The sequence below is a fragment of the Arvicola amphibius genome, chromosome 12 (genome assembly GCF_903992535.2).
Source record: "Arvicola amphibius chromosome 12, mArvAmp1.2, whole genome shotgun sequence".
In the NCBI taxonomy this organism is placed as follows: domain Eukaryota; kingdom Metazoa; phylum Chordata; class Mammalia; order Rodentia; family Cricetidae; genus Arvicola; species Arvicola amphibius.
This window is the reverse complement of record NC_052058.2, coordinates 27,974,149-28,002,030: the sequence shown is the minus strand read 5'-3', so window position 1 is coordinate 28,002,030 and position 27,882 is coordinate 27,974,149. Positions and strand designations below refer to the sequence as shown.

Sequence of the window (27,882 nt, the reverse complement as noted above, 5' to 3'; positions counted from 1 at the left end):
ATCTATTGAATGATTTTTTTTGAGGTTCAAGCTATAGAGGTTAACTGACCTGTGTCTTTAGGAACTCCTGAGAAGACATAGACCCCCAAGTGCCATGCCTTCTACTCTTTTCAGTTTTCTGATTGATACCATGCTTTGTGAGACTTTTCTTAAAAAGCATGCAACTATCCTCCAGTTGAAGAAACAGGTGTCCTGTCTTCAAAGGAGTGTCTCAGTCTAGTACCAATTAATAGTTACCCTCGTATTGCACCTCCAAGACCTCAATCTTGAGCCTCAAATTAATGTGTAGATATTTAATAAACGCAAGTTGAGAATACTATTTACAGTAATATTTCTGACATCTAACTGTGCACAAATTTAATGGGAGCCTATATATACTCTAAAGCCCTTGGAACGTTACAGGCTATCTTTCATAACTGAGACAGGAGAAATTGGTAACAGGCAACACTGTGTTGTGGTTCCCTTTACTTTTTTTCCAGACTTGAATTTTCCTTTGCTCCTTTAAATCAGTGTGGTGTTGCCCTGCTTTCTGATGTGTCCCTACTGTTAGCCTGCTGCTTCCTAACCTCCATTTAATGTAGACACCAGATAGAAACTGTAGGCTTCTGGTACTTCCAGAGAAGAGCTATAAATTCAATGATAAGATTTAATTAATCTTTTATTATTATCATCTTTGAAGTTCAGGTAATAAATTGTGGGCTTGGCCAGAAGCACTCCTTCTGATTCATTGTTGGAGGCCAGCACTTCATGTGTCATCAGAAGTGGACCGTTTTCTTTATTTCATGGGCATTTAACTCAAGAGAGGGAAAGGAACACAAACCTTAAATTTCTTGTTTCAGCTATTCTTTTCTAGGAGCCAAAGTCAACATTTGCGTTCCCCTAGAGCCTTTCACTTCCACTGTGGAATGTTTAGAAACTGAAATCTCTTCTTTTTTGAAGACCAGCTCGTCTGTGCGAGCCCTGGGTTTGCTGAGCTAATAATGCTGTTTTTCTGGGTCTCTCCTTCTTTCCCTGTCTGCGCTGCAATGCCTCCCCACCTTTGCCATGTAGCAAGCTGAGCAGTTGTTCAATCAAATGTACAACCCAGTAAGTCATTTCCAAAAGTCCCCGCTGTAACATATCAAAGCATGAGGATCCACTGAGCCCACGTGACAGTGTGTCACGCTGGGGAAGTGTCCAAAATGAAATCAGGCCCTTCCCATTTCCACTCTGTCAACAGAAATGATCTGCACAGAACTAGTGCCATTTCTTTCAAAAATTTAAAAACTGAGAGACTAAGGAAATTTGGCCAGCTTTGATATTACCTTCTTCCTAACTTCAACTCTTAGACTACAAAACAAAACAAATCAGCCAAGGATGCAGGCTTATAGAATTGCTGGTGAGATGCTTTAAGCACAGGCTTCCCTGGGCCACAGGGATAGCATTTGCAGAACAGCCAGCAGCTCGTGTGCGCTGCATCTCTGAACTAAATGTTAAGCTGGCTTTAGCTTTAAAATCTGGGCTGTGCTCATGGGGACTGATACGTGCCCAACAATAATAAAAAGTCAGCAGCCCTAATACAGTCTGCTAGTAACACACCGTAGCAATTCTGAATTTAGTTTAATGAAGTCTGAAAGGCAGGTAACCAGTTCAAAATTAATAAAATAGTTTGGATGTCACCGCTAGTTCTTTATTCTAATGACATTCGTGCAAAACGTGTTTCTCTAGTTTGTTTAAAATGGAGGGAAGGAAGGAAGGTAGGTAGGTAGGAAGGAAGGGGAAGACATTTTGTCTTGTCACCAGACTGACTTAGTGGCAGGTGTATTGAATGGAGGTGACTAGGATGTGTCACTTGTCAAGTGTGACCAGCAATGCCCTCTAATTATCTTCTATTTATCAATCCCCATCACAGATAAAAGAAATACCATGCGTCAAGGAAGCAATTCAGTCAACACAGTTTTATTTGTTAAGCATGCTCTGCCTGCCTACAGGGTGATGGGCAAGATGCCTAGATGTGTTTAGTAGATTCTACCTGGACCCTTCGTTTTACCCATCATATATATATTTGTAGACACACTCCCCAATGCCCTGCTGGAACATCCCACATATGGATTTTAGCAGAGTAGCAAAAACAAATGGACAAACTGCCCAAGTTTTCTTTCCCTTAACATTTGAATAGATATAGTGAGAGGTGAAGAAAGATGCCCCCAACCAAATCAGAATATCTAGAAGTTTGAAGACTCACCCTAATAAAAATGCATGTTTTCTTGTGAATGTTTCTAGAACAATTTTTTTTTTTTAATTTACAAGTTAGGGACAAGAAGAGAATGCAAATTGGTCGTGCTTTGTGTGTCTGAAACATAGAGGGATTGCTGTGTTTTATAGCTGGGATATGATCAGACATAAGCTGGAGTTCACTAGTCCTTGTCAGAGTAGGTAGCATCAAAGACGAAATGACTTAATAACATGGCATCCTCAACTTCCCCTTAACCTTCCATCCAGGGCCAGACCTCTGCTATTCAAAAGGAACTTTGCGGGCTTTTCAGTGACTAATTCAAAGCCATAGACTGGTGTTCTTCCCCAGATTAGTTAAACTACCCAAATGGTTTGGCATCTGGGGAATAGAGCCAGTTCTATTTTCTTCCCCTGTCTGCAGGTATTCTCAGGATCCAGTTCTTTTTTGGTCTGATAGGAATGCAGCTTGATGGGTTTTCAACCCTTAATAGCTTGAAAAAAATGACTGAGTTTCTCCTAGTTTTAAAAATAATATATTATATATCCTTGGTATTGAAAGAATAAAGAAGGATATCGGAGATGAAAAAAAGCCAGGGGATAGCTCTCTTAGAATGTAAGCAGGAGGAATGCACATGCGTGTACATTCCCTCGCTGGGCACCTTTGTGTGGAGGAGGCTACCCGTTTTCATCTCTTCCTCTTCTTTCCCTGTCTCCCCCGCTTTTCATTTCTAAATTTGTTAATTTAGATGTTCTCTGCCGTTTGATTAGTTTGGATAAGGGCTTGTCTATCTTGTTGATTTTTCTCATAGAACCTGCTTTGTTTCATTGATTCTTTGTATTGTTTTCTTTGTTTCTATTTTATTGATTTCAGCCCTCAGTTATTTCCTGTCTTTTACTCCTCCTGGGTGAGTCTGCTTCTTTTTGTTCTAGAGCTTTCCAGTTTTGCTGTTAAATAACTAGTGTGAGCTTTCTCTACTTTCCTTATGTGGGGATTTAGTACTATGAACTTTCCTCTTAGCACTGCTTTCATAGTGTCCCATAGGTTTGAGTATGTTGTGCCTTTATTTTTGTTGAATTTTAGAAAGTCTTCGATTTCTTTCTTTATTTTTTCCTTGACCCATGGATGGTTTAGTACAGCACTGTTTAATTTCCATATGTTTGTGGGCTTTCTGAAATTAGTGTTGCTGTTGAATTCTAATTTTAAACCATGATGATCTGATAAGATACAGGTAGTTACTCCAATTTTTTTTGTAACTCTTGAGGTTTGCTTTGTTACTGAGAATGTGGTCAGTTTTAGAGACGGTTCCATGAGGTGTTGTGAAGAAGGTCTATTCTTTTGTGTTTGGGTAGAATGTTCTGTAGATGTCTGTTAATTCCATTTGAGTCATGATATCTGTTAGTTCTCTTATGTCTCTGTTAGGTTTCTGTCTGGTTGCCCTGTCCATTGGGAAGAGTGGGGTGTTGAAGTCTCCTACTATTAGTGTGTGGGGTTTGATGTGCAATTTAAGCTTTAGTAATGTTTCTTTTACAGATGTTCAGGATTGAGACTTCATTTTGATGGATTGTTCCTGTTATGAGTATGAAGTATTCTTCTCCATCTTTTTTGATTGATTTCAGTTTGACATCTCTTTTGTTAGATATTAGGACAGTTGCACCTACTTATTTCTTAGGTCCATTTGATTGGGAAATATTTTCTTAATCCTTTGCTCTGAGGTAATGTCAGTCTTTGAGGTTTAGGTGTGTTTCTTGTATACAGCAGAAGGTTGGATCCTGCTTTTGTAACCATTCTCTTAGCCTGTGTCTTTTTATAGGTGCATTGATATTAAGAGATATTAATGACCAGTTATTTTTCAGTGATAGTGTGTGTCTTTCTCTTTTGGGGGTTTTGTTGGTATGAGGTTATCTGTTGCCTGTGTTTTTGTAGGTGCAGTTATCTTTTTTGGGTTGGGGTTTTCCTTCTAGTACTTTCTGTAGGGCTGTATTTGGGGATAGGTATTGCTTAAGTATGATTTTGTCATGGAATATATTTTGTTTTATCCACTGATGTTGATTGAAACCTTTGTCTATGCTTGCATTCATGGTCTCTTAGTGTTTGTAGCACATCTGCCCAGGTTCTGGCTTTCATGGTTTCCACTGAGAAGTCGGGCACAATTCTGATAGGTCTACCTTTATATGTTACTTGACCTTTTTACTTTGCAGCTCTTAATATTCTTTATTTATTTATATATGTTTTGTGTTTTGATTATTTTATGGCAAGGGGATTTTTTGATCCAATTTATTTGGTGTTCTGTAAGCTTCTTGTACGTTCATAAGAATATACTTCTTTAGGTTGGGAAGAATTTCTTCTATGATTTTGTTGAATATATTTCCTGTGTTTTCGAGCTGAAATTCTTGTCCTTCTTTTATCCCTATTCTTTTCATGGTGTCCCAGATTTCCTGGATATTTTGTGTTAAGCTTTTTGTAAATTTAATGTTTTCTTTGACCAATGAATCTATTTCCTTTATAGTATCTTCAATCCCTGACATTCTGTCTTCCATCTCTTGTTTTCTGTTGGTTATGCTTGCCTCTGTTGTTCCCGTTCATTTACCCAGATTTTCTATATCCAGAATATTCTTGATTTGTATTTTTTGTATTGCCTCTATTTTAGACTTGAAGTTTTGAACTGTTTGCTTCACCCGTTTGATGGCTTTTTCTTGGTTTTTTTGAGTTTCTTTTTGAAATTTATTAATTTCTTCCATTTTTGTTTATCTTTTCCTCCATTTCTTTTTTCTTTTATTTTTTAAAGATTTATTTTATTTAATATATGCTTGTCTGCATGACAGAAGAGGACATCAGATCTCCTTTTGGATGGTTGTGAACCAGCGTGTGGTTGCTGGGAATTGAATTCAGTACCTTTTAAAGAGCAATCAGTGCTCTTAACCTCTGAGCCATCTCTCCAGCCCTTCCTCCATTTCTTTAAGGGAACTTTTCATTTCCTCTTTAAAGGTCTCCATCATCTTCATAACATTGCGTTTAAAATCGTTTTCTTCTGTTTCTTCTGGGTTAGGATGGCCAAGTCTTCCTATTGTTTGATCACTGGGTTCTGGTTGCTTTTTAGGTTGTTGGATGAATTTGTACATGGGTACCAACTCATCTCTTCCTTCAGCTGATGCCAGCATTGTCTTTGCATCTTGGTTCAATCCTTGCAGTAAATGTCTGTATCTTGGGAACTGTTCTTGGTCTGCTCTGTACTGTCACTGTCTGTGTCACAGGGGTTTTGGTGCAGCCTACCTGCAGGAAACTCACCTGCTGACTGGCTAGAGAAGCCAAAGCAGGTCCTGGAGGGGGAAGGGGTTTTGCCCCAGTATGAAGGGCCTATAGAGTGGGGTGTCCTGCCGGGTGGCTGGGGACTCACCTGTTGGTCCTCTCTGTATAGTAGCAGGCTGTGTTTTAGAGTTTCACTGAGGTTGCGGGAAGGGGGGTATAGGCAAGTTTGGGTGCAGAGTAGGATTTGTAGCTTTTGGGGTCCAATGAATGGGATGGGGGTGTAGTAAGGGCTTTGGGCAGGCCTGCTTTTCGCCCTGCCCTGCTCCTGGCTGCCTGCTAGCTTATGCCCCGAAATAATTACACGGAAACTGTATTCTTTTAAATACTGCCTGGCTCATTAGTTTCAGCCTCTTACTCACATCTTGACTAACCCATATCTAATAATCTGTGTAGCACCACAAAGTGGTGCCTTACCAGGTAGATTCTAGTATACGTCCATCTTGGGCTGGAGCTTCATCGCGTCTGGCCTCTCTCTCTGAGGAGAGGCACGGCAGTCTGCCTAACTTAGGAGAGGCGTGGCATCTTACTGATCCTTCTACCTCACTTCCTCTTCCTGTTCTGTCTACTCCACCCACCTAAGGGGCGGTCTATCAAATGGGCCAGGCAGTTTCTTTATTAGCCAATGAAATCAACTCAAACAGAAGACTCTCCCACATCATTTCCCCTTTTTCTGTTTAAACAATAAAAGAAAGGCTTTAACTTTAACATAGTAAAATTACATATAACAAAATAGTTATCAAGTAAGAATTAGTTACAATATTATATCCATTTTATCTTTTATCATAACAAAGGAAAACTTTAACTATCTATCCATTCTTCAACTCCATCAAAGACTCCAGAAGGATATAATATTACCTAAGTAAATAAGAACTAAGCAACTTACAAAACTCTAGAAATGACAGAGACATCTCGCTGCCTGGACAGTCACCCAAAGTTCCTTTGTACTGTTGGGGCATCCATCTTCAGCCTTCAGGCCCATAGTATCCAGAGACATTTCCATGAAGCAGGAAATTTCAAAGGTAGTTCAGTCAGTATCTGCTGTGTCCTTCAGAATGTCTCGCAGACTTTTTCTTGAATCAGGAACCCCAAAAGATCATCTCATCTATAGGCAAGTTCAGCAGTCATCTCTCTGAGGGTTCTCTGTGTCCAGTTTATGCAATAGTTCAGGCAAGAGCAGTTTCTTGCCCAAATGGCTATCAAACTCCATAAGTAGCCTCTTCGATGCCCATCTTCCTCTTGAGGTAGCTGGTGCTGCCAGGAGCAGATGTGTCTCATTGTCATGAAAAGCCCTAAGTTATTAAAACATTTTAAATGCCATATTCCATAGTCTTTGAAAGATATGAAGAATGCCTATTTAACTTAAATATATCTCTATATATCTAGAAAATCTAACTTACATGACTATAAACTTTACTATTATCGATGATTATCCATTAACAACCTTTATTTCTTAATTACACATTACATTTTTAAATGAACAACACAATCATACCTTAATCAGTATCAGAAATACATATAACAAAATTAACCTTAATTTTAAATCACTAAAGCAAAATCCATATCCATGCAAATTATTCATATCTATATCATATCCTCCTTTAAATGTAAAAGAACATTTATAAACAATATTTGGGAAAATGGGCGCAGTTTTTTCTCTCCAAACTGTTTCCTGCTGAGTGGGGGCGCTGTTATTTAGGTCTTTCATGGTATAACCTGTGTGCCAGGTTCATCTCAGTCGGCAGTTGGGTAAAGTAATTTTTTGAAGGTGTTCACAGCAACCTTTCTGGAGGGCGTGGTCTATCATACCATATTGGGATAGATGCAATCCATAGGGTCTCATTTTCTGTAAAAACAAAAGAAGAATCTCTTTTCCAAAGTATCATATCCTTAGATCCAAATTCTGAAGTCAAGGTATTTTCAAAATATCTTTCTTGGATTAGTTCAGCAGCATTTATAAACAAATATCTTTTAGCAGCTGTTGCTTCTTCCTCAGTATTCAAACAATTCAAAAAGAGCATAATAGTATACAGTATCAAGATTCTCTGTGTATTTTCCATCTTTGTGCAGCTTTATTTTTACCTTTACTATTTTGTTTATTTTTACTTTTATTTTTTTAGACGGGTTCTCTGTATATCTTCATCCTGGAATAACTCTGTAAACCAGGCTGTCCTTGAACTCACTGAGATCCACAGTCTCTGCTTCCCAAATGCTGGGATTAAAGGTGTGTGCTACAACACCTTTAACTCACAGAGATCTGTCTGTCTCTGCCTCCCAGGCATTGGGATTAAAGGCGTGTGCTACCACACCTTGAAGTCACAGAGGTCAATATACCTCTGCCTCCCAAGTGTTGGGATTAAAGGTGTGTACTACCACAACAAACTACTTCCTTTTTCTTACTTTTAAGAACTTTAACCTTTAGCCTGCATAGATTTTTAACACATAGTAAACCATTTAGAGTTTTTCTTCATCTTTGAATCTATCTTTACTATATATCTTTTTCTGACCACACGAGCCTTTAATTTACCAAACAATATCGATAGGACTAAAGCCGTGACTTTGGCAGCTGGATACAGCCCATTCCTTAGCTTTCCAGCCTCATGGCAGAGGTACCCGCTGTAGCCATGTTTATCACACAACTCTGTGGCAGTTCAAGGTCCCTGCCAGCAAGCAAGCTGCAACAGTGTTAAACAACAATCAAAAGCTCCATAGTCAGGACCGCCTGCTTGAAAGAGTCAGAGTTTGCCCTGGCAGGATGGTCCAGAAAGCTGGCATTTTAAAACAGCACAGCTTTTTTCCTGCTACGGCTGAAAACTGAAAAACACATGTTCAGACCCGAGAAATTGCTGCTACCAAGAAGCCATGCTTTACTCTATTCTTTCCCAAGCTTTCTCAAGCTTTCTGTGGATTCAGTTGTCCACATGGGCGCTATTCTGTAGTGTGGAGCTCGGCGGGCAGGCCTGCTTTTCATCCCGCCAGGCTCCCGGCTGCCGGCTAGCTTATGCCCCAAAATAATTACACGGAAACTGTATTCTTTTAAATACTGCCTGGCCCATTATTTTCAGCCTCTTACTCACATCTTGCTTTAACCCATTTCTAATAATCTGTGTAGCACCACGAAGTGGTGTCCTACCGGAAAGATTCTAGCGTATGTCCATCTTGGGCTGGAGCTTCATCGCGTCTGGCCTCTCTCTCTGAGGAGAGGCACGGCAGTCTGCCTAACTTAGGAGAGGCGTGGCATCTTACTGATCCTTCTACCTCACTTCCTCTTCCTGTTCTGTCTACTCCACCCACCTAAGGGGCGGTCTATCAAATGGGCCAGGCAGTTTCTTTATTAGCCAATGAAATCAACTCAAACAGAAGACTCTCCCACATCATGGGGGTATTGGAGCAGCCTACCTGCAGGCAATTCTCCTGCTGGCTAGCTAGAGAAGCAGAGGCAAGTGGGGAGGGGCCCAAGGTTTTGCCCTGGTATGGAGGGCTTAGAGAGTTGGGTGTCCTGCTAGGTGACTGGTCACTTACCTCTTGTAGTATTTGCAGGCTGTGTTTCATAGTCCAATGAGGATGGGGGGTATAGGTGAGTTTGGGGGCAGGATGGGATTTGTAGCTTTCAGGGTCTGATGGTTGTGATGGGGTAATTAACCTGTAATTCTTAATAACTTATGTAGTTTAAAGACTAAAGCTTCACATTACAAAAATAAACAGTCTTTAAACAGATGTGAGCATTGGGACAATGGCCTCAAAATTGTATATATATATATATATATATATATATATAAAATCTTGATCAGAGGTAGAAATGTGTAGTACAATATGAGAAAAATATCCTTAATTTGTATCAATATACAAAATATTTTAAGTAGGAGTAGAAACATACATACAATATGACAAAAATAATTTTACGTTTGTGTACAAAAATATTGTAAACAGAAATACGAACATACACAATATGACAAATATAATTTTGAATTTGTATCAATAAAAAATTATCTTTGACAGGAATACAAAAATAATTTTAAATATGTATCAAATATACAGTGTAAATTGTCTAAAACTAGTAGTTGCTAAAATCGTTTACAAGTAGATATACTAATCTACTATATTATACTGTCCTATCTATTCCCCTTTCTTCTGCACCAAATGAGATTCCTGAGTCTACTATTATTTATTATTCTGCCCCCAACCCTATAATAACTTATAACCAACCCTGAGAAAAACCAAAACCTATTCCTCCCATCTGTTGGGAGAGGAGGCGTCATTTTCTTAGAATTATTTCCAGCTGTCTTGGGGGCAATGATATCTCTATGGGATCCTGTAAAAAACCAAAACAACATTTGGTGCCAGATGTACTGAGAAACCCTGAGAGTCTGAGAGAGGTTCCAAAGAATTTATTTAGATGTATGTTAGGGGTAAACACTCCCCGACTCAGGACAGGTTAGACGCTGCATCTGTGGTTGTGCTGCCCGAGGGGAAAGAGCACCAGCAGCAAGCTGCCTGCTCCACTCCTACTAGAGTGTTAGAGTGAGAGACCCTCCCCTCCTCAGCTTATCAGTTGTCCTGCAGCAGACAAGACCATCCTAGAGCCCTGGAGCTTGCTGCCCCAGGTTATTGACTAAATGGATCAAAATCCCACGACAATGTTTGCTCAGTTTTTATATCTCATTTTCTTCCAATAAAGCAGTAGAATTTCCTCATGTAATTCACTATTTTTCCTGAATACTCTTAATGGTTGTATGCTTTCTGGTCTCTTTATTACACTGATTTTGATCACACATTATCTCTGATTGTGCCAATTCCACAAATAAAGCTGTGACAGTCCCCCTCCACCCATCTGTCCCTTTCATTGTCCCTTCCTCTCCTCCTCCACCTCCACCTCCACCTCCACCCTTCTTTCTCCTTTTTTAACCTTTCCTTTTTTTCCTTTTTCATAGAGTGAAACTCTCCACCCGTAGTCGTGGTTTTTAATGACATCTCAATAGTTGTTACTTAGTTGTAATTCAGAGAGACTTCTTCCAGCACTGATTAAATGTGACCTTGTGACTTTTTGACCACACCCTGGCCCACACAGAGAGTTGTCATTTTACATAACTTCTAAAAATTCTCTAGGTCATTTTTTTCCTTCTCTTTAATTTCTAATGTGTTTTGGGTTTAAATATATACTATTAGCTCAGTACTTTTTCTTTTGGAATTTAGTTCCTTTGGCCATTTAAGTTCTTGTCTCTAATCTATGGGTTTGTTCTTGGTTCATATGAGTTGTTTTCTATCCTATAAACAATTTCTTCTCATATTGTGACAATTTTATTTTTTATTAAAGAGGGAATTGTTTTGGAGCTTTTGACCAGTGGAATTATGTTTTAGAATATTCTCATTTTCTTTAGTCTTTGAGGTCATTTTCTGATTTCACTCACATGTATTAAAAATTTTTAATGCTATTTTTGTATTAATACACCTCTTATCATGTGTATTTTTATTAAATTGAGAGGTAAAATATGTTTTCTAAATAATAAGCTATTTTCATTGCTTGTCAAGTGTTCTCTGGCCTTGATGCCACTGTTTTGTGTTGTATTCTCCAGGAGGGATGAATGTCTCAGTTTTAGCTGTGTCTCTTATTGGGTGAGGACCTTAACTCTGTGGCTGTGATATTTAAACACCTAGTGGGGTATATCCTCAGTTGATTCTCCCTGTTTTTGTCCTGTCTTGTTCAGGAGTTCCTCGCTTTTTATTTTTAACCTTCCAGGTAAATTTCAAGGTTACTTTTGTCAATTAAAAAAATCACTATTGCTGGTGATTTTAATTTGAGTTATATTCATCCTATATGATAATTTATATTATACATTGATACATTTCTAATATCATTTCTTACCATTCATAAACATGACCCAACTTTTTTTTAGTGGTTCTCTATAGTGAAATTTTGACATGTTTCTATTACAGGACTGGGGTATTTATTTTTGATGTTATTGTGAAACATATGCACATATATAATTTTTAAGCTGTTACAGAAACCGGTATATTTTTTCTTTTGTTTTCTAACACGTTTTGATATCCAGGAAGTGTTTTCTCTTGTGTGTTTATTTTGAATATGGCCACCTTCACACTTCTGGTGAATTTACTATAGTCACTTTGATTACATAAGAACATTCTGCATAAGCCAGGTATGGTGTTGCATGCCTTTAATCCTAGCACTTGGGAGGCAGAGGCAGGAGAATATATGTGAATTTGAGGCTAGCCTGGTCTACAAAGCAAATTCCAGGACAGCCAGAGCTATACAGAGAGACCCTGTCTGGAAAACAAAACAAAACAAAACAAAACAAAAAACAAAAAACCAACCAAACAACCAAACAAAAAAAAACCCCAACCAACCAACAACAACAGAGCACATGCTACAGTTAGTACAGTGTCTGTATGTCTACATTCAGGGTAAATAAGGATTGGGCTTTGAAGTCTTTCTGTAAATATATTCTAGAATACAAATACAACATTTAGTAAACACGTTCCTTCATTTTTGTAGCTGCTCCATGCTGGTAAATAATGTGCTACTGTCATTTTATAGGAACTTAAACTTTTGCTTTTGAATCATTATTGGTCCTCCTAATAGTAATCTTTCCTCACCTAACTGCCAGCCTCTGATCCTGGAGGAGTTTTGTTCTGTCATGGCAAATAAATGTAGGTTGAATAATTTTCTTCCCTCCGTTTTTAAGTCTAGACAAGATAAAGAGTTTATCATTGGCTTCCAATGCTGTCTTGGTTATAGCCCTAGGATCCAGAAGTCTTTCATATATTTTAGAAGAATCTTTAGCCTTTCTGGACATGTTGAGTGCTTTGCTATGGGCACTGAGGCCACCTTGCTGCTGTCAGGGGTGCCCTTGAAACCCCTCTGATTTGCTCCCATGAGACCCCTGGCCAGTCAATATCCGTTTGAAATCCTATATCTGGTAGACATACTTTGTGCAGGGCTCACGTTTTCTTTAACAATTTACAAAACAAACAAAAATAACAGCAAAACTCAGGCATTTTTTTTTCATTCTACACAGAGAAAACATCTTAATGTTTAGAAAAACATTCCTGTCTAGTATATCCTTCAGTCCTGTGCATTCCTAGGAAGCTGATGTGCTGACTGTACACATCTCCAAGGCCGTTGGTTAGCCTTAGCAATTCTCCTTTTTAAAAGTCTATTTCTTGAAACTATTTGATTCACTCTTAAACCAATATCCTGTGGCATGGTAGAAAACTACAATTATTTATAACTATTTGCGATATAATTCAGGCTATATAGATAGTACATGCAAAGACACACATGTACACAAACACATATCCAACAAATGATACAGTCTTTCAATGTCCAAAGAACTCAAAATAGCATTCCAAATGTCATGATTAAAAGTTACATGTTTTATTTTAGAATCTCTAGATAATACCTTAGTTCTCAATGTTTCTAATTTTCAGAAATTCTAGATTTAAGAGGAATTATATTAATAATTACATTTTATTTGAAGTATCATAAAATATGCTAAATATATTGTTTTTTATTTTTGTGCATCTTTGGAATAATTCTTTATATATATCATATTTGTTTCATCTATGAAATAAAATTTTTGGTAGAGTTCTAATATGCTGATTATGAATGCTCTGAATTTAGTCAATTTGAATTTTAAAAAGACTAACTTCCTTTAGAAGGATAGAACACAAGATTCTAATATATATTATTATTATTTTCAAAATATATTACTTAGGGTCAATAATTATGTCTGGTATTCATTTTTATTTGAACCCAAATTTAAGTTTTATAACATGTTGTAGTTCTGTAAAACTTAATGAGTCTGTTTTGTTCATAACCTAGAATTATGTAAATATCTAAAATTATTAACGCCCCATCCTGCTATTATGATATAAAGGAATGTCGACGACACCGTCTGTGGACATTAAGACAGCAGGGCGCTGTAACTGAGAATCACATTTTCACGGTGCATAAATTTAGCAAATTACTGCTGCAGTCTAGAAGCAGCAGGGATGAAAAATCAACAGCTTCATTACCTAACAGTTGGCTTGTACTTTATGGATACAACTAATCATTGTTTTTGAGGGAAATCATTTTTTATTAAAAATTGTTAGGGCCCATTTCCAAGGGAGTGTTATATAATATTATAAGTGAATGTCCCCTGCCTTCTGTCACAGCAGGGCTCTGGACTGAAGTTAATGTTTTCCTTTTTAGACATCTGGAATTATGGATTAGTACTTCACTGAAACAGTGTCCAACCTTTATAAGATTAAGTAGAAATAAGCTCGAGGTGTGTGAATATGACCCTTGCCAGCTTTGGGGCTAACCACTCTTTTCCTTGATTGAGATACATCAGTCAACTAAAATCCTGCCTGGTTCCTGACATAGTTCTGCTCACTTTCATTACGATAATTGCTAGGTATCATGGTGAGCGTCCCCTTGTGCTTTATCCAGGCTTTTAGAGTCAGTTCACATCCAGATGCTGCGGCTGGCCCACATTAGTGAGGCTTCCACCCTTGTTTTTATTACAATTTATAGGGAATTTCTACATATTCCAAAGTACAAGAGACATGGTGTTGAGAACCCCAAACTTACAGGACTTGCATGCAAGACTGACATTTCTGTCCTATGCTTTACCAATTTCCTGTTTTTCTACAGTACACTTGAGAGTTCCTCTAAGTTCCTCAAGAAACATTTTGAGACAGAACTTGATACCCAGATTTGCCTTTAATGACTGCAAAAGTTTAATATCTATGTTACTAAATGAATGAATAGTTAGTAACTGGAGGAATGTTCTTGTGTCTGTATTCTTGGCCATATTCATGATAAACAAATTCTGAGAAATCTGCTACCGGTTTATATTTTCAAGAATCCAATTTCTGATTACTTAAAATAGAAAGAAAATGATGTGCCGTAGAAGGACATGGGCCAGTTCTCAGCTGGACAAGCTCTTGTTGGACCTTTAGGTCCCTAGGAAGAAATAATTGCTGTTCATTTTCACTGAAGTCTGGAACACAGAAGAATGAAGCCAGGGCAGTAGTTTCTTACAGTGGTGCTATATTTGAAATATAAATTACTTTGTCTTCAGCCTGTAGTATCTTGGATACATTAGGCTACATCCATTGTAGATGCAGCAACTTTTTGTTCTTTGAAAAAGCAACAGTCTACCTACCTCTCCATTTTTAGAGGTTGTTCTTGCCTTAGGCCTTTGAAGGAAGCATTAGTTCTATAAATCTGGTTACCTCCCATAGCTTTTGGTGTGCAGTGTTGGCCCCATGGCACTGGGTTAGCCCAGCACACTCATTCTCTCCCAACTAGAGACTTACACCTTTGCTGGAACAGTTGCAATTCATGTTGCACAGAGCTGCTTAACTCTGATAACTCTTTGGAAATTTATGCAGACATTTGCCCTTTGTACTTAGACTGGACTGGGGACTTACAGATCTCCTAGGTCTTAGAAACTGTCTTTACCATTACATGAACCCTAAGAAAGAGTTTCCTCATGTCCTTATATAAGTCTTTCTTAAAGTTTCTATTGATGTGAGTCTTTTATAATGCCATCTTTCCGTGTCTATCAAAAGGCCCCTCTAAGGATGCTTCTTTAGGATTGAAGGTAGTCTGGCAGAAATTCTTTGCACTGAAATCAGTAGTCTTGTGTTGGAGATGAGCGAGAGGGATTTTAAATATGGGTACCTATGAAGCCGTATAGTCATTTTAAAAAGGAAAGAGCATTTCCAGGTTTTACCTAACAGACTTAGGTCAGCTGTGACCTTGCCAGTGGGCTTTAGTGACATGACCTACTTTCAGTACTGCATGAGTGATCAGTGGTACTTTCAAGATGCAGGGCAGTTTTGTGTTTTTTGATAGATTTCTGTTTGTCTACACATTAATGAGTCCTTTATCCATACTCACTTATTTGACTGAAAAGAGTATAAACTTCTCTAATTTCACTCACTGTTAAAGACTGGCCTTGGGTTGTCTTCTTATGATCAAACAAAGGATATGGATGTCTACCAGAAACAGCCTGTGCATTCTTCCTAAACCTGCCAGAGAGGCTTCCCTAGTGTAAACTTCTCTAATTTCACCCAACTGTTAAAGACATGGATGCCTACCAGAAACAGCCTGTGCATTCTTCCTAAACCTGCCAGAGAGGCTTCCCTAGTATAAACTTCTCTAATTTCACCCACTGTTAAAGACATGGATGCCTACCAGAAACAGCCTGTACATTCTTCCTAAACCTTCCAGAGAGGCTTCCCTAGTGAATGTGTTGATGAAAACTGAGTAAACCTATTAAACTATCTATACAACAAGTCTTATGCTTGGGATTATTACAACATAATCATAATAGAACATGAATATTATGTTCTAGTTGTTTGTAATTTTGTTTTTCACTGTCCTTAGACAGTGCATTTGATTTGCCCTCTGACATATGAGGTGGGACAAATTGAGACTTAGAACTGAACCAGGCAATGATGATGGCAGGTGGATTTCTATGGGTCTGGGGCCAGCTTGATCTACAGACTGAGTTCCAGGATAGCCAGGGCTACACAGTGAAACAGTGAAATCCTAGAGAGAGAGAGAGAGAGAGAGAGAGAGAGAGAGAGAGAGAGAGAGAGAGAGAGAGAGAGAGAGACCCTAGAGAGATGGCTCAGAAGTTAAAAGCACTGGCTATTTTTCCAGAAGTCATGAGTTCAATTCCCAGCAACTCTATAGTGTCTCACAACCATCTGTAATGAGATCTGGTGCCCTCTCCTGGCCTGCAGGCATACATGCAGCCAGAACATTGTATACATAATAAATAAAAAAAAAACTTTTTAAAAATTCTTTTAAAAAATGAACTGAAGAACTGATGTTTCATGGTTACTAACCATTTATTTGTTCATCAAAATAATAATAACAATAATAATAGTAGTGGTAGTAATAATAATAACCTCAATAATTTAAAATAAAACAATATAGAATATCATGGGTAAATGTTAACCCTTTGTCAATATCAAACATAAGAGATGGGAAAGGAATTTTAACTCTGAAATGTTTATTCATGTTTCTAATTACTCATTGCTTAGTTCATTAATTGTTTTTTAAGATCTTAATGATATTGATTGGAGAATTTGACAGTGATATGAAAAGATTTTTAGTTGTCATAGAATAATGGTAATTCAGTCTAACAATGGAAAGAGATGATTAAAATATATTTTAGCTATTTAAAACTATGTTCTTCTGCCACAAAAGTATTGAAATTTACTTTGATCACAGATAGCAGTAAGTATATAGTTAGTTCATTTTAAATTGAAATTATCTTCTCTAAATTATTAGAATAGATGTTAAGCTATTTAAATATTAAGTACTTTGTATAAAATACAATTATTATAGGAACAAACTCCTAAAAGCATATTAATTCATGTTTCTTTTTTACTAATAATTAAAAGGTACAATAATCTGGTGTAAAGAGGCCCAGAGTGCACACTAAATAAGATGAAAATGCTTTTGAGGTCTGCTGGTGAAAGGGAATAACCAGTACATAATACTATGTTGAATTGATGGATTTTTACAAGTTCCTTATCATAGTTGATTTTATTTCTTAAGGAAATCTTAAAGAATATGAAAAATTATTTCCCCTTTATCCTCATGCTTAAATAATGTTACATGCAAAATATTATTTAAAATGATTTTGTCATGAGTAAGAAATTTATTTAATTTATACTAATTTTGAGTTTTTTTTTTACTAAATCATTGCAAAGACTGTCGACCTAACAGTAGTATTAGTATTAATTTTTCTAACCGTGCATGATCCATTAACTCCACAGTAGCTAGAGCTTGCTTGCCTTGTTTTTTCCCTGAAATGAATACAAGACGTGCATAGAAGCACAGTGGACATGTGCTCCACCTAGCTGGAAAGCAGAACAACTTACGTTTAATCACTTGTTGATGTTCTATGACTCCACACACGGATGTTTTGGAGAACCATACATGTATGACTTCTCTGAACTTTCTATGTTGAACGTGCACCCTTGTTAAACGACTTGTTTTCTCCCTGCCTGCTCTTTGATGAAGCCAATTAGGAATAAAGGGAAACAAGGGGTAGGCAAACATTGCAGTGTTCCTTCATCTGTCTGGGAATATTTCAGCCAAAAGTTTATTTGGGGAAAAAATAAACTATAATTGCATACACACACACACACACACACACACACACACACACACACACGCACACATGCACACACGCACACACACACGCACACACGCACATGCACAACCTCACAGACTTTGGCTGCAAATTATTCTGCAGTGATGTTGCCTGTTCTTGACTGTGTCTGTTCTGGTGTGTACAGTGCTATCTTCTCATGCATGTGTTTGCAGAGTCTTGTCTGTGTGCTTGTTCATCACCTAGTTCATCTCCTCATGGTTTAGGTTAAACCTATTTAAGTAAATAAGAATTTATGGGTATGACTGTTAGCTGGAAAGCCCTTCCTTACTTGAAGAAGTCTTTATTCCAAACCGCTTCTCTTGGTATTTCTCATTAGGGTGATATGCTCAGTCAATCAGTCTCCTCAATGCTACCTGGTTACATAGGCCCTTCCCAGGTCTTAGAGAACAATTTTCCACTCTGCCTTTCAATTCTCTTGGATTGAAAATGGAAACATTTAATGTAAATGGCCTTGTGAGGAACTGTATTATCTCCATCCTTCTTACTGAATGAACAGAACAAAGACACAGGTCTCTTCCTTCACCTGTCCCACACATTTTGAAGGAAAGGAAAGGTCAAAAGTAGCAAAATTTAACATAACAAAACGTCAATAGTAGAAGACCCTCACCATGGGAAGTTATATACTTTAAAGCCAATATTATCTAAGGTAGCTGAAATACATGATTTTTGTTTCTCAGTTTGCCTTCTCTCTGACAGAATACCCATAATTCTTGTTGGTTATTTTCTCTCCAAAGTTACTTTCTGGGCCATTGGTGACTACACTGTCTGTTGTTCTGAACCATTGTCTTAACTACATTCTTTAAAAATGTAATGTTGAAGGCACATAATATTGAAGATGACTCCAGGATGAACCCTGAGTTTGCAGACCGACTGAAGCAGCTGGACAAGGAAGCCTCTTACTATCGCGATGAGTGCGGCAAAGCACAAGCAGAGGTGGACAGGTTGCTGGAGATCCTCAAGGAGGTGGAGAACGAAAAGAACGACAAAGATAAGAAGATCGCGGAGCTTGAGAGGTGAGTTCTGTGTCCTTAGCTTTGTCAGAGGTGAGCAAATACTGATAGCTTGGTATACATTCTGAGTTGTGATAGATTTGAAATGCACACTTTTACACTCATACCATAAATTAAAAGGAAGTTGTGTGTGAGGAATATAGCCGGACAGGCAAGGGATGCTGTTGTCTTCCTGTGGAATGCTACAGAGGCACGTGGTTGCTCTTCGGGGGGCAGGGACTAAGGACCTCTTCAGTGTCTAGGGAAACAGTGTCTGGCTTTCTTGAGGGCCATCTCTGATCTGGTACTTGTGCCAGGAAATAAGCAAAAATTTGGGTTTTGGACTATCACCTTCATTCTTTCCCATTAAAGATAACATTTGTGGTTTTGGTTTGTCACAAGCAAAAAAGAATATGGAGAAATATAGTTGGAATTTCTTCATTCAAAATAAGAGGAAGGGGGCCTCATGCTTTTTTTTGCTGTCTTTTGGCACACCACACAAAATATTTCTTGAATTCATCTTTTAAGAGAATCTTAGATTATTTGGAAAAATAAATGGAATTAAATCTGCTTAAGTAGAGTCTAAAACAGGCTTCCAGTGTCTTTAGATTTTGAGATAAACCATACCTATATTATATTAATGTGTAGCCTGGTCACTAAAAATAAGCTTATCGCTAATGCTTTTTTCCTATACTTCTCTAAGAAAAGGACTTTCTGAACACTATTACGTAGCTCTGTATAACCTCCGAGGCCTCCTCATTGGTTCTGCAATAAGGTGGAATTTGTTTTCCTAGATTCAGTCCATATGGAAGAGATCAGCCAATTTTGAATAAATCAGCGAATGTTGGCCAGCTTGGCCAGAGACACTTGGGAGGTACTACAGAGCTTCAAGACATGTGCAGCGTGGTCGCTGTGACCTTACAAGAATGATAATGGACTTTTGCTAAAGAAAGACCTGAGTTCAGATTTTGCTTTTGCTATGTGCCAGCATTGTGGCCTTAAATCCCATGAAAACTGAATTTCTACAATCAATTAAAGTGTATTCTGCTTTTCCTCCACCCAGTTTTCATATAAGGTGGGACACTAACCTCATTATGAAGAGCAGAATACCAAAACAAATGAATTCTCAGGATAAATTGATGGTGTTGAATGGTCAGATCATCCACTGTTGAATTTCAGCCATGTTTTCAGTATTGTATTTGACTATACAGTCACCAAATTTATGAATGGTTCTTTTTAATGGTCTTAGCCTTTTTTGTTGATACTGTAATTAGGTTTGATATGGTGTGACTAATTTTAGCACCTTAAGGCAGAGTTCTTTTTTAATGAGGTGACTATGCAAGCCAACATCTTCAAGGGCAGGCTGGCAAGATGGCTTAGTAGATAAAGGTGTTTGCCACTAAGCCCAACTTGGATTTCTAGGACCCACCTAATCAAAAGAGGGAGCTCTGTCCTCTGATCTTCAAACACCTGCTGTGGCACATATATGTCTCTTCCCCCATACACATGAACACATGCATGCAAAAGAAAAATTGAAAGCATAATAAAAATTTTTAAAAAATCTTCAAGGGCTTCATTTTAATCTTAAGGTATAGGAATGTTCTGCCAGTCTCCTGGTTGTTAAAAATCTTTGACCATGGTTAATTTTAGATATATATATCCACGTGGCTATTTGGAATTATATTTCAGGATCAGTCTTTCTGAAGGAGAGGATGCTAGGATGAGATCACAAAGAGCTCAAGACCATGTATTCTTGTTACAAACTAGACATTGAAAAGTTAAATAACTTCCTGGTCATTAATTCTGTCCTCAGAGATGAGCAGCCAGAGTGCAGGTTTCTGAACTTCTAGTCTACTTCTCTGAGAAGCAGTACTCTCAATGGACGATGCCCTAGACAACACCAGCAATTATAATCATAGCCATAAAGTATATGTATTTTATGATCATTGTGTGCCAGATACTCTGCTGAGCACGGAACCTGGAGTATTGTATTTGACTTAATCTTACTCACAGAAACTATAATGATCCCTATTTTATATATGAGGAAGCATGAATTATACAAATCCAGTAACTTCCCGAAGATGATAGTGCTCAGAAGAATTAAGATCGGAATTAAAGCCTGGCCACCGAGAACAATGCCTTCCACCATGCCGCGACATAGACTAACTCGGTCGGTAGCACCGAAGTCATACGGGAAGCCAGAGGGTCCTCCCTGAGCAGGCCTCGCAGTCACCAGAGCCCTGCCTTTTTGTTATTGGTCTCCACGAAAGGAAAGTGATGCCCTGCACGTCCAGAAGGCATTTTTCTGCATTAAAGCAGTTCCTGAGACCTGTTACTGAAAATCAGGATCAGCTACTATAAATGTCTACATATAAATGGCTTAATTATCTAGTTGGACAAACAGGTCTTAGTTGGGCTGTGTAGCCATTAAATCTTCACGAATATTCACAGTTTGATTTCTTCAATATGGAAGGCATTAAAGCCACAGTGATTTTACAGGCATTTATCTTTATGTACTTTCTGCACGTTTTCTTTATCTCTGCATTTGCCTCTCCTTAAAGCTGATGCCTCCCAGGCACTGTAATTCATAAAACATGTGTTAGGGCTTGACTGCCCCAGGTTTCTGCCTGCCTGCATCTTGGGTCCAGCAGCAGATCACAGTCTGGGAAATGTCTGAGCCCTAGCCTAGTCTGGGCCTCTAAGGAGATGGAGTTGGAGATCCAGAGGGAACTGTCCTGGGAAAAAGTGGGCTCAGCCTTGGCCTCTTTCTGAAGCATTATCTGCTGGGTTGCATGTGTATTCATCCTACCAGAGCGTCTTCCTCGACTTTGTCAGGCAGCTCTCTTCACATCGGTATCTCTGTCTGCTGGCTGAAACTACAAGATTCATACCTCATAATGTTGAGAACTAAATTTCTTAGTATTATGACATATATCTCCATTTCGGAGTCACGGAGAGTGCTTGCAATTAAGTTTGTGAGTTTGAAAACCAAAATATTGAACTTGAAATGAATTTGTGGTCTCTGACTTGTAACATGACCTACCAGAGCAAAGAGCCCTCTTTCTGTAGCAGCTCATGTTCTAAAATGTCCCAGAACTTCTGTCACTTGCAACACAACAGTTGAGGCTAAGAATGACTCTGATGCCCTGGCACGGGCCAGCTTCTGTCCCAGAGGGTGGGCTTTTTTTCTTTTTCTTGTTCTGTTCATCCTCTCATTTTCAAAAGTTTCTCCACCATGGCTATATTCTGCAGAGCAGACAGCTGGCGTTTCTGGTGAACTTACCCCTTCAGTTCCACAGGAGTGCTGCTTCTCCTCAGCTGTTGTAGATTCAGTCTTTAAGGTCCACGCTATGTCTCAGTTGATGTGCCCCTCCCGTGATGAACTCTTGTCCTGGATGCCGGTGTTCCAGCTGGAAGCTTCTGTCTCAACTGTAGGATGCTCTGGAGGAGTTGGCCACAGGGCCTACCTGGAACAAACCTGAAAGTCGGTCAACACAGGCCGATGTCTTTGCTCTGTTGTGATGTCAACTGTCATGTAGAATACACAGCTGAGCAGCGGACCGAACCTTGGAGGTGGCGAAACACATTGTTCCTCTGTGTGAGCGCTCCTCACAGTCTCCAGGCTTTATTGAAATTCATAGTTAATCTGTGGTGGCTCGCGAAGGAGAGAGGTTAATCGAGTCTGTCAAGCAAGGCCTTCTGCCGCTGGCCTTCTTGGATCCTGCCCATGGGAAGGAATCAGTTGTGTGACCTTTAGCATAATTATCTTAAATCTGCTAGGGATATTCCTGGTGTTTGTTCAGAGCTCAAATTGAGTTCTCAGCCACATCCTCTAGATGATGGAGGGGCACCAGGAGGCTCCACTCATAAGACATAACATCAAAATGGAAGACAAGGTACCGCTGAATTATCTGAACTGAGGGCTAATGCCATCAGTCATTTAGACATTGAGAGATGGTTTTTGGTGCCAAACAGACCCTTATCTAATATTGAGAAAGAAACTGTTATTTTCTCTTCTGATTTTTTTCAACAATGTGCTGACACACATTAGTCCTTGATGCCTTTCAGGACTCCTTTTGAAATGCAAGCTTAAACATTGTTATTGCTTCTAGAGTATGCTAACGTATTCTAAAGGCCTCACAGTAAGGGGGCAATCTGGTAGGTCTACTTATTTTGATATGCACGTTTTTCCCCCTTCTGAGTAATTTTGTTTTTCATTGCATTTGAAGAAATGTTTTAAAATTATTTGGGGGATTTGTTTTTCTTTATGTGTGATGTTTTGCTTGCTTGGGTGTGTATGTACCACATGCACACCTGGTACCCAAGGAGACCAGAAGAGGTGTCAGATCTCTTGGAATTGGGGTCATAGATGGTTGTGAGCCATCATGTGGGCACTGGGAACTGAGTCCATGTCCCCTGGAAGGGAAGCCAGTGCTCTTAACCACAGAGCCGTCTCTCCAGCCCAAGAAATTTCTTTAAAACAAATAGCAAGTGGCTAAACACCACATAGTGACCCTTTGAAAGGGTCCTTTGGGGAAGGCTGCTCCATCTTAAATATGTGCTAGCTGTTCTGAACAAGGATTTTCTACCCTTTGGCCAAGGTCCTCAGCTTAATCACCTAGGATTCAGAAGGATTAGGAACGGCAGGTGCCCTTTGGTGCCATAGTCCCCACAATGACCTGCCTTGGAAAAGTAGTCCATATGTGATCCTGAAACACCCGACCCAAAGGTCTGGACTGCGAAGCTTAGTAAAGCTGCATTCTCACCATATGTGTTCTTTAAAGTTTTCTTTTTGAGTTTTAGCATTGTAGTTTGTGGCAGGCTTTCTCGGACCGCCAACCCTCAAACCATAGCACAGAGACTTATTACTAATTATGAGTGCTCAGCCTTATCTTATGCTTGTCCCACCAGCTCTTATAACTTAATTTAACCTGTTCCTAGGGTTAGGGTTAGGGTTAGGGTTAGGTTCATCTACACTTTGCCTCAGGGCTTTTGACCTTTCTTGCGTTCTGTATGCCCTACTTCCCTGCTTCCTACATGTCTGCTGGCTGGCAGCTGGCTGGTTGGCCCCTGGTGTCTCCTTCCTTTCTCCCTTATTTTCTCCTCTCCTGAGCGAGGTTCGACCTCCTACAAACTCATTCTGCCTGCCAGGCCCACCTATCCTTCTACTGCCTAGCTACAGGCCATTGGAATTGTTATTAGACCAATCAAGTGCCTTGGGCAGTCAGTGTAAACAAATGTAACACATCTTTACATAGTTAAACAAATGCTGCATCAATGAATGCAACACATTTTTACATAGTTAAAGTAACATTCCACAATAGTAGTCAACATTGTTTTTGTTTGAAATGTTCTAGGTTAGACTTTATCCTAAGCATTTATTTTTCCTTCTCATGTGGGATCCTTAAGACTGTATCACAACACAAATTGGCAGGACTCTCGTGGGCAGCCAGCTGGCAGGTGTTGCTTTTGTGTGTCCACTTTGTTTTTCAAAGGGCATTTACAGGCTAACAAAACAAACAACTACTACATGCTTCTCTCTTAACTTGGAAGATGATCATAGCTTTTCCTGCTAATCTTTCCTTCCCATTAGAGACGACAGTTCTGACTGGTTAGAGGGGCATGTTATACATGTTAACAAACAAGTTAACAAGCATCTGGATATTCTCAGTGGCAAAGTCGGACCTTGTTTTCTCAACAGGAAGGAATGAAGGCCAATGGGAAGGAGGTGCCCTATCACCAGCCTTCCTCACAGGGCCTTTTCTCACTGCTGGACACAGTGTCCTGTAAGCATTTTCTGAGAATCTTTGAGCCCAAATCCAAATTGCTCAGCTCCCTTGGGTTTTAGGAGTGAAAGAAAATGTCTCTAAGGATGCAACCATCCAACCCGCTATTCAGATAAATTTTGTGTGACATCACAGCTTACTGATAGACCTTAGTGATTTCAGGATTTTTTGATTTTTATAGCAAATAATGAAAACTTATGGGCACCCAGGTAGGTAGGAAGGGACTTTCTCTGTAAATATTCCTTTAAAAAAATAAATGTGGCCACTGTATTGAGGCAGGAATGTCCCTCTGGTTCCTACGCGTGCTGGTGTGACTATGTGTGTGAAAGCAGATACGGTTTTCTATGCATGATATACAACAGAACAGCCTATGGTGTGAGCCCAGGGCTTTGGAGGGGGTGTATATCAGATAAAAGTTGCTTTATTATCCTTCACTTGGTTATAAAACCTGCTAATGTACCATCTGTTGGCTGTATGTTTAAATCTAATGCTTCTCCTTCCTTTTATTCTCTTTTGCTACCCTTTTCTTTCTGCTTGTCTCCAAACTGCTGCTCTCACCCTCGCTCGCTCCAATCAGCTTGACTCTCAGGTCAGTACTCTCCGTTTTCCTCTCCCTGCCTCCCTCCCGAGCTCAGCTTGCTGCTTGCGTTTGTTTAGTAAGCGAGATCACTGGACCTGTTCACCAAACTAGGCTGCATGAGGACACAGTGCAGATCTGGGGAGATAAACAATACAAGATGCTAAGTGCAGCCTGGAGTGAGAGAGCTCCTCCCTGCACGGGTGACGTCATGGCTGAGTGGACTAGCTCAGACCAAACCAACTGGACCCTATGCTCAGTAAATCACTGTGTTTGCAAAGCTCTGTAGGACTCCCTTACTGTCACTTTTGAAAACTATTGGTATGTTCGTTGCATAGTGTACATACATGCTACTTCTGTCATTGTTTCAGTTTTGACTTAACGGTTTCATTTTTATCAGCTGGGCACTATGCTTTAAACACCCGAGGCAAAGGATGTAGAAGCAAGTATAAAACTCGATTTATTTTTGACTGTGCACCTGAAGATTAATAAGAAAAGTGGACATTATGTTTGAAAAGTCTATCCCAACTCTGGATTCTTCTACTGTCAATGATTTTCCCTTTCTCAAGTCAAGGAATTTTTTTTTTGTCTAGTAATTCATGATAACTTAATACAATTAATAGTGAAATATTTAATCTGGCAGTGACTTTTTTATCATTCAAACTATGATTTTGATAAAGGTTGCTTATTGTGTGGTTTGGGGCTGTGTAGACTTCGAAAACATAAAATGGAAGAAAAAGGGAAGCCCCAAGTTTGTGGTTGGTATAGTTACTCTTTTGAGAGACAAGCTTTATTTAGCTTTCCTCTTTATGCAGGCTCTCCAGTCTATCTGTTCTGTGCCCCAAGCCACCAGCCTTTACATCAGCAGCAGATAATTTCAAAATGAGGCCTCCTGCTCACATCCTGGTCCCGTCTCAGCACTAGCTCCCAGCCCTGGTGGCTCTCAGGCCCTGAATAGTCTCTGGGTCTCAGGTACCACACAAGAACTTCCTGAACTTCCTCAGACCGCAAGAAGCTCTGTTCTTAAAAGCTTTGCTTCAGAGCTATGCTCCGAGTCCATAGCTCAGCCGTACGACAGGCGATCTCCAGAGAGTCAGTGGTTCCTGCAGTGGAGCAGATGGGTGAACCTATTTGCAGAATCACACACTTCATAATGGGAGGTGGGCAGGAGGCTCAGCCACTTGCATCCAAGCCTCCCCTCCCCACCCACTCTCCTGGGCTTGGACTCGGTCACGAAGCTGTCAGCTTTCCTCCCTGCCTACCTTTTTATTTTCTTACGTTTTCTTTCTCCCTTTTGCTACCCTTGATCTACACCTTTAGATATTAAGCCTTTGCTGACATACCTCAGTCCCTTTGCCTGGGACTTCCATTTTTTTTAATCCTCATTTTGTATCAGTAACTGCAACAATATATTTAGTTTTTCTCTCATTCCTAGTGTATGAACATGGACTGTTATCTGCAGTATGGTACAAGGCTACCATGGACAGGAATTTGGAGTAACTAGCAAGTCTCTAGGTGAAGGGCAGTGTGCGCTGATGCTTGGTAAAATATAACTGCCAAATCTAATAGATAAACGGTACAGTCTAAATAGAGATCCAGATCATTCCAATACCATTTAACCTATCTCTTCATTGAATCTGAAGGGGGAAATGGGCCATCGTTGTGATGTTTACTTTTTAGTCTAGGAAGAATTTGATAGTCCGGAGCTTATGGAGAGGAGGCATTCTTGAAGGACTAGGATGTCTTTCTTAAGCTGTGGCAGCCTTTCAGAATAAGCTATGCCCCTCCTGCTACTACTTCCAGTTTACCGGTCAAAATGAGATGAAATGGAATAATAGAATTGATTGTGGGATCTTTGGCCCATACGCTGTGTTTGTATGACTTACTCTTGGAATGTGTGTGTGTGTGTGTGTGTGTGTGTGTGTGTGTATGCACGTGTGTGCGTGTGTATGGTGTGTGCATGCGCATATACGCATATGTGGATGTATACAGACACTGTGGATTTTAGACATATCACGTCTGACCTCTCTGAGCTCAGGAGTTTGTGGTCTGCCGTCTGTGTTTTCACCTCTCAAGTTTGAAACGTTAATAACGTTTGGACTTTTCTACCACGTGCTCTGAACTCCATGCGAAATCCTCCACCGCAGAAGCCTTCATAGATTACCTCATTTCCTTTCTAAGCTTTGCACGTAAGCCTGGGTGGACAGGCTAGATGTGGGTTTGGTGAAGTGAGCGTGTCATAGTCCAACCCTGTTTGGGTCTTCACTGCAGTGGACACATCTGTGCAGAGTCGCTTTGCACACAAAGCAGTGGGAACAGGAGAGACTTAGCAGGATCCTTGTATTATACTCGGGGGCAGGTTTTTGTAAGATTTGCTCATTTCTAGCCTGTGACTTATGACAGATCAGGTTATTGTGATAAATGCATGCAGGGGCTGACTAGAAAAGAAACAGTCCTTTGGGATGCAGTTCAAGCTCCTGCCAAAGTATCAACTAAATAAAGCCAGAAAGTTCTCCCAGCTTCCCCTTTCCTTTGGATCCTTTCTTAAATATTTTGCTGTCTGGGCTTTAGTGTCCCCTTGCAGAGGGGAAGGAGTTGCTTTTGGAACAAATCTTATCGGCTCTGCCTTGCATATGGGCATCATGTGTTCTACGAATGTGCTGTGTGTGACAGACATCACACATCTCCTTGTGAATGGCTTGAGCTGGTGGTTGGTGCCTGGCAGCAGGCGAAAATCATTGCTGCAGTGTTACTTCAAACTTTTCTACCCAAATAAATTATTTGTGACATTTCTCCCAACTGAGTA

The 27,882-nt window shown here is 39.5% G+C and overlaps 1 protein-coding gene across 1 annotated transcript in view; it reads left to right on the top strand.

The window, feature by feature from the left end:
• Positions 1-27,882, top strand: part of Erc2 (ELKS/RAB6-interacting/CAST family member 2) — a 681,609-nt gene that overhangs the window by 404,858 nt on the left and 248,869 nt on the right. Inside the window, 3 exon segments of the mRNA XM_042054009.1 lie at positions 1,051-1,086; positions 18,544-18,737; positions 25,077-25,088. Coding sequence (XP_041909943.1) covers positions 1,051-1,086; positions 18,544-18,737; positions 25,077-25,088 — 242 coding nt within the window.